At 41.6% G+C, this 8,085-nt stretch overlaps 1 protein-coding gene across 1 annotated transcript in view; it reads right to left on the reverse strand.

Annotated features, from left to right (window-relative positions):
- Nucleotides 1-6,817, reverse strand: part of WDFY4 (WDFY family member 4) — a 147,524-nt gene extending 140,707 nt beyond the window's left edge. Inside the window, exons 1-2 of the mRNA XM_062579707.1 lie at nt 6,764-6,817; nt 1,298-1,570 (exon numbers count right to left, since the gene is read on the reverse strand). Of these exons, the coding sequence (XP_062435691.1) occupies nt 1,298-1,558 (261 nt within the window). The 5' untranslated portion in view covers nt 1,559-1,570; nt 6,764-6,817. The remainder of the gene's footprint in view (nt 1-1,297; nt 1,571-6,763) is intronic.
- Nucleotides 6,818-8,085: the final 1,268 nt, after the last annotated feature.

The raw sequence follows: 8,085 nt of genomic DNA on the forward strand, positions 1-8,085 counted from the left end.
CAAACCTCACAGGTTCATGCTTCATCCAGCTGAGTGAAATGTTCTTTACTCTACAGACTTTATTTCTTTACTATCATGAACACCAAGATTTCATAGCGATGAGGACAGCGATTTCCCTGCACACACATTTCAAAATGTCCCTCTCAAAGTGTCCCAGCGTTCCCACAAAGATGAAGTGACCATGTCATTAACAGCTTTCCCACCTCCCACTAAATTCTCTTTAGAAAATGACCTAGATAGGTGGGGAACAGGTAGGTCTGAATTTGGTCACACAAGAGCAGTGAAAACACACACATACAAATGGTTGAAATGCACCATCACTAAAACATGGCTTCACCAAAAATAACCTTTTATTTTCTTTCTGAAATACACACATAGTGAGAGAGTATAAAAATACAGACTCAAATTCCACAGCCCATATATACTCTGGCTAATTCAGGAGAAAAATCGTTCTTTGTGCTAGGACATGGCCTAAGTACACTTATATGTAAGCCAGGTTTTCTGCTCCTCTCACTAGGCTCTCACACTACTGTGCTCCGCCCTCGTGCAGAGCTCCCTGCACTTTACACACACTTGAGCAAATACTAGCAATGCTAAAGACTTCCACTTCCAAAAAGATTCTTCCAGGACCACATTTCAGTGTGTCCATCTCACAAATATTTGGCTCATGGGAGCTCTAGGGAATCAAATCAGTGGGGCAGCCTGTTAACTATTAATCTCAGCTGTGTCCCTGACCCATGCTATGACCTTCCTTTTCTCATGCCACGGTTTTCCCATCTGCAACAGAAATTCTCTCAAACATTACAATTAGACATCAGCACTATCATTATCCCCAAAATTCCAGGTTGAGCCTGGCAGGCGTGCCTGCATTTTCCTTACCTGGCTGCATGCCACAACTGTTATCTCAGGCTGAAATTGTCCCCAGTAATAAACCAAGACACACATGGAGTAACCTTTTCACATAGTACTATCTTTTAAACATACCTGTTTCATAAACATATTCCTTGACTCCAAGAGTAGAATTTAGCCAGTCACATAAATAAAGCAGTGCTCTCTCACACATTTTTGTCATGCTAACAAGTTAGTTAGATGAAAGACAGACAAGAAACTGCATTTCCCCAGCCTCCCAATGGAAAAAAAAAAAAAAAAAGAAAGAAAAAGAAAAAAGGCTTATTTCCTAGACAGAGATTATACACCAATTAACATCACTGGCTGTTAGGGTGGCCACACAATGCATATAACAAATTCAAGCACGTCATCAGCATCCACACCAAATGCAATAAGGAGGAAAACAAACCTTTAAAAAGAGGGGGAGAAAGTCCAGCAGCCTTCTCTTTTGCTCCTCTGGGATGAGAAACGGAGCCACCTGTTCATACTCCACAAATTGTCTCACTAAAGTCTCCCACTGGAGGGTATGGCTCTGGGGCAGCCTGTCCTCGCTGCCAGCATCCCGTCCTGGCACTTCTGCTTTGCCTCCCTCATCAGAGCTTTGCTCTTGCTGTTGTGCTTTGGCAGGTGAATCCTCAAGCTGCTGCATGAGTTCTGCTGCTTTGTCCATGCTGAAATCACACTTCAAGTTAAAAAATACTGCATTATTTATTGGTAGCATCACCCCCCCCCCCACCATCTCATTGTGCCATGAAACAAGGCACTGACAGCCTTGAGCATTGGAGCTGGGGAGTTTAGAAGCACAGAAATGCTGGCAGCTACTATTTCTTCCTCTGCTTCTAATGGCTAAGCACTCTGCTCCTGAGCAAGAGCATCACTACACTTGCAATCACATGAAGGTGCTCTTTCCCATAAGATGTGCCTGTATATGCTACACAACTCATCTGGCCTTTGGTAGGACAAATTGATAAACCAAGGTAGAAAATTTGGGTTCTAGCCCCATCTTTACCGCTAAGCCAGATACTCTCTCCATATCTCAGTCTCCCCTACTGTAAAACAGAAATCGTAATTATGACCAACATTAGATTTGCAACAGAACAGCACTATTCAGGAGCAAGGTTACACATTTTGTTAATTATGGATGCCAAACTAAGCTGCGTGTCTCTCACACAAGGGACCTGGAGCAGGGAGCAAGCACTGGCTGGAGATGTTGGCTGGAATGGAAGCTGTGAGGACAAGCAAAGGATTCCACCTTGGCTTGGATGTGCTGGCCTAGATTGTAGCACACTCAGTTCTTCTGTCCTGCAGATGTACAGCTCTATTCAAAAGGTAAGTACTTTCACTACAACACTACCTGTTTTGTTGATTCTGTAAACTGAGTTGAATATGCTTTCGTAAAGGACCAAGGTGCTTTTAGCAGCCTGATTTCCATCAATATCAAACTTACTATGGGACCACCTTGTATTACAGGTGGAGGAATCTTTCTAATATCCTCATTTCCACCTCATGTCTTCTCATCTAGTTCTCAGTCCTGAATCCAGAGTCTTCTGGAAGGTCATTGACTCAGCTCGGTACCACAGCAACTCTACTCCTCTGCCATAGCCAGCCCTCTGTGGCCTCACTTTGCTACTCAGAGCCTACACAATCACACCACTTAAATCAGCAGAAATTGAGCTTTTCCAGTTTCCCAGTCTCCAACAAAATCAGCCATATGCTGTTTAGTGTCTAGGACACAGTCTGACTACTCAAAATTCAGGGATATGACCTCTAGAAACTATCACAGCATAGGCAGGCAGCTGGGGTATTGTTACCAAGCTGAACACAGCTCACTGCTTTACTTGACCAATTTATTGTCTTCTAAGAACCTAGAAGAACCTTCATCATTACACTTCCCTCAAAACACAAAAGCGACAGTATTCCTCTTTCCCTACAGTGGCTCCTTGCTCACCATTTTAGTGTATCAATAAAAATGCCAAAAAGCAGTGTAATTCAGACAAGTCAGTCCTCCTACATCAATACACACATCCAGGTTTGGGAATTACAAGCCAACAATAGTACATTTGGGATTCTCTGCCTTCACCATCCATCAGCTATGCAGCTTGCTTACTGCTTGCACTCTGCCCATTATATGCCAGATGAACCAATTTCACTTCCACATTCAAGCAGCAGCTCTGAAGTGAAGAGGATGACACCACCTTAGCACTGCACACCAAAATACCTGCAGTGAACAGACAGTCCCAGCAGACATCCACCCTGGATGTGAATGCTGATCCTCCACACACCAGTGGATGGGAACTTACTCTACCATAGTCCATACTCCACTCATCATTAGGAGATAGAGAAGATTCTGATCAGACTCTAGGAGTGCCAGTCCAGAGCTGCCCACCTCAAGGTGGCTGCTGTTGTTTTAACAGATAATTGAGGAAAACAACAAAGCCTCGTGGGCAGAAGTAGTATGATGACCATGCCTCCGTGAAGTAAACAGGAAGACTCTGTTCCTCATGACTGTGTGGGAGGGATGTTTGTCATACGCTATACTTAGCCATGGTACAGGACATTAGCCCACTTGAGTCATCACCGAGCTGTACATTATACTGGGAAAGCATGGGTAATATTTTATGGAAGTCAGTAAGAGTATAGTTCAGAGTCACTATTTTTTAGGAGGCTGCTGTCAAAACCCAAATGGCATGCTGCTCCTGGAGGAACCCTCTCATTTTGGAAGCTACTCTGCTAAGCCTAAATCAATGCTATCAGGAAGAGCATAAAATGTCAGTATGTCTTCATTGTTAAGACCTGACTTGGTGAACCTCTATTTTAACAAGTAACCCACACTCCTACCCAATTCCTAGATTCACTTTGATCATTCGTGTAAGAATCTCAACATCCTTTGCAGAAGCAGACATTTTACAGATGGGGAAACTGAGGCATAGAGATATTAACAGAAGTATTTACAGTTTTCAAAACCAGCAGCTGAGCAATCAGTGGCACTGCTTGAAGACAGGCAAATGTGTTTATCAATTTTGTCTTCTATTCATGATTTACTTAGTAGGCCTTTCTTACTGGTTACACAGCTAAGGTACAGCAAGGCTGGTTACTCAACAAATTCTCAGGATATGAAGCTATGTAATGAGTTACTACAGACAGCATTGTCTTATCTTCCCCTCTCCACAGAAACTATTAAAGCCAGGTATACACATACACACAAAAATTCATTAATGGAGACTTAATTGTAATAGACTATGTAATCTTCACTTTCCTTTCAAGTACATCTGGAGATTAAAGACTTCCACGTACACTCAAATTTCTTAAAATCTATTTCACTATTTACTCCAACAGTCTGGACTACACGAGGCATATTAGACTAAATATCAGACCCAAACATTAATCTGTTCTCTGCATTTGCACTATCTGCTTTAAATATTCCTTTGCCTAATGGCTTTTTCTTGCATTTACAGTTTCATTTAGCCTTTAAAATCCTTTGTACTTTCTATTCCTCTTGGAGGATAATTACTCTCCTGGACCAATCAGCACGTCACAGACCCAGGATCTGAGATTTTGGTATTAAGGATAGCTTAGATATTTTGGAAATGTCTAATCCGTTGACTCCCTATCACATCCCACCACTTGTCCTGATCTATAGGGTAAATTAAAGGCTTGTTTCAGTTCTGGTAAGTTATAAATATCAGAATGATGCAAAAAGTCTAACTAATAAAAAGACTTATTAGTGAAAATATATCGAATAAACTGAATGCTATCGTTCGAAAAGTGGTATCAGTTAACAAAGAGGAAGTGGAACTTACTCATGTATCTTCCCTTTTGTTCTAAATGAAGTCTGTGTGAAATCACACTACAACATGGCTAGGCCTTTTCAGACTGGTAAGACAAAAGGGAAAGCTGGCCTGACCAAAGCTCACAGGAGCACAGGCGGGGTGCTTACTGGCTGAAAAAGCATGATTTATTTTTTAATTACTCATTTTTAATCAAGAATTAATTGTATTTACTTAGGATTAACTCCTTCAGCAGTCCAGAGAGTGATCCCATCCATTCCAGCTACAAAAATCCCAATTTGCACCAACATCAAGAAATTCATTTATGTGTTAAAATTGTTTGTTACTAGGGAAGGGTCTCAGAGCAAGATGGTTGATTGAAACAAAATAAAGTCTGACAGCAAATTTTGCATTTTAGTCCTTTTAGTAAGCCTCTGGAAAAAACGGTAATCTATACCCCAACACTCTAATAACTGTCAGAAACTGTCTCGTTCACAGCATCCCAAAATTCATTGGGTGATGCCTCCTTGTACTTCCTTCCCCTCCTTGGCAGCCCAGCTAAATCAGTTCTCTAAACAGTCGTGCCAATCGATCTTTTTAGATGAGTGGAGCGACAGGGACTCCACCATCTCCCAAGGAAAGCTATCCAATGTCATAACTGATAAAAGCACTCCACAGAATCTCCTGGGTTTTTTTTCTAGAATCAGTTTCTTCCTAGTAACTCTGGTTCTCCTCCACTTCAGCCTTTCAGTTTGTCTCTCTCTTCTTGTGGCTCATACCATTCTGTGCTCGTAGGTGGCAATGATAGCACCTGAGAAACAACACTGCGCCAAGCCCTATCCACTTACTCTTTTCAGTCTTTGTCTTTCCTAATCACCTTTGTCCTTCTCCCCCAAGCTCCCTCTGCTTTTTATATATTATTTGCGTCTTACAGTCCTATGCTTAATGATCAAACTTGAGATACTATTTCATGAAGTAAGCCTAAAAAAAACATCAAAAAGATTTACACTTCGACATCACACTATTTATCTTCCCAAATGTAAGGACTTCAGTGAATTTAAAAAAAAGCTATAAAATTCAACTCCCTACTTATTCTTGCTAGATCTATTTGAGTGTAATTTCTTTGGGGAAGGGACTATCTCTTCCCAAATTCTGGCACAGCACTCTATACAAGAGGCCCAACCCAGTTGGTGCCTTGAACCAAGCACTGACAAAGTGCAAAAGCAGGGGAGTTTTAAAAGACTTAACACTTAGAGAGGGTTGAGTACTGTTCAAAGAACAAATCTCAGTTCAGTAGGACATAAGCCATTTTTCAGAAACGTTAACTACTCTGTTCCAGGTTGTTACAAGGAGGTAGGACACCATTACTACCAGAGGAGTTGCATTAACTCACAGTTGGGCTTAATTTGTTCAAGCATATTTTCATTTTGAGTAAAACTCAGTTGGACAAGGCAAAGTAAGACCTGGCAAATCATTAATTTAGTCTCAAACACTTAGCTGCATTTCTTTTTACCTTTGTTTGAAGAATTTTCCATGCAGTCCAAAAGCAGTGATAAAACTGAATCATCCTCTTTCTTGTGCACTCAATTTTCATTTTGTCAGTTTTAAAAAATAACTTCTAAATAGCTAATGGGGAACAATTTCCACTCTATTTACACTGCATGCGCCCTTACTGTAGCCAAGAAAGACAGATATTGGACTTGTTTTTGAGGTGTAAAATAACACCCTCAGGTCAAAAACAAACAGAATATGTCCAGTTAGCCATGGACAACATAGTTGTAACAAATAACCACAAAGGAACAAGACCTTGACAATTCTAATTGTCCCCAAACAAAGGCTTATGAGACAAGGGCACGCACTTACACCAAATCAAACAAATCTCCAGTAGCAATAGATGTACCCCTTAGACCTGCAATTCTACCATCATCTCTAAAACAAAGGATCCAGGCAAACCCCTGCTTCTTCTTCCTCTCTATGGCATAGTTTGGGACAAGCTTTCACTGAAATCTTTGCTGTTTGAAAATGATTTTGTCACAAGAAACCAATTACAGGATAATACCTGCAGCTTCCTTGTACAATTCAACACTTCCTCCCTCTTGCTTTCATACCTGTGCTCCTAGTTTCAGCAGCTCCTGTTGCAGGCAATAACCACGTCCAGAGAAACTGGCTTTATTGCTTCTGTCTTACTAGGCATCTTGGTGCACCCAGCAGCTCCCACTCTGCTCTTTAAACTTTCCACTGTGAATCACTTGATGAGCTGCTGCACTTACTTCCTGAAGAAAGCAGAAGTGGAGAAGAGCAAATGAACCACATGTTCAGGTCCTGCCAAGTACTCAGAGCAGTTCAGCTGATGCGTGAAGCTGGTGGGCAGGGCATGCCTCTCCCTGGGTCAAGAGAAACTAAGTAGATTCCTTTGCATCACACTCACGAAGAAAAGGTGCCTTTTTTCTTTTTTTGAATTCAGAGCGTACCGAATTACTGGAGGAATTCACCACCGCAAAGCTCATGTTCTCTGTGCAGTCTGTGCACACAGAACAGGCAACACCTCAAGTACCTTCCCCAAACGCAGTGTTCTTGAACTAAACACATGCAAACACTGAGGTGAATGGTGAGTCCTTGGCCTCCCTGTTGAAACGGCTGAGGCAGCTGCTCGGGGATCAAGAGGCAGGCAGGCACGGCACGCTCCACTGACACCGTAAGGGAGCCTAAATTAACTAGGGGGCTGGGGAAAGACAACTTCTCTGGCCATTTGCTTTTTTTATTCTTTCTAATGACACACTTCTGAAAGGCTTTATGATCGGTTTTGAAGCAGAGGTGAGGCTTAAGCATTTCTAGACAGGAAATTCAGGTGTTTCCTAAACTGCTTCTCCCAGAGAATTTTACAGTGACCTTGAGAATTAGTGGGACTATACCATTACAGTGACTGCAACCTAAAGGGATTTTATTCTAAATGTTTAAAGCCATCTGCTTTCTGTTAACATTTACTCAACTCGAATGCCTGACAAAGTATTCGGGAGGCAAGAGAGAGAGAGAGAAAAAACAAGCAAACAAAAATAATAAAAAAATAAACTTTCCCTTCCAGCTAAACTAGGGCATTATTCAGACTGGATGCTCCTGATGCTTCCATAGGTAAAAGAAGCAAGTTTCCAAGGAACGGATTTCACTGTTGGACTGAGTTAGGTTAAGAGAAAGACAGGAAAATGATTGCCTATACACCTCAGGGACCTTTCTCAATGCAGCACACAACATTCTCAGGGGATTGCTCTTATTTGTGACTGCAAAAAATGTATTTCCCAAAAGGAAAATCAATGATAAAGTGAACAGCAAAATCACAGGCTTGTCCTTACGCAGATCATACAAGGAACTATGCAGCTCTATAACTTTGGAAAAAAACAGAAATGCATCTCTTCGATCATGAGGAAAAACACTG

This window comes from Rhea pennata, chromosome 7 (assembly GCF_028389875.1).
Source record: "Rhea pennata isolate bPtePen1 chromosome 7, bPtePen1.pri, whole genome shotgun sequence".
Classification (NCBI taxonomy): Eukaryota; Metazoa; Chordata; class Aves; order Rheiformes; family Rheidae; genus Rhea; species Rhea pennata.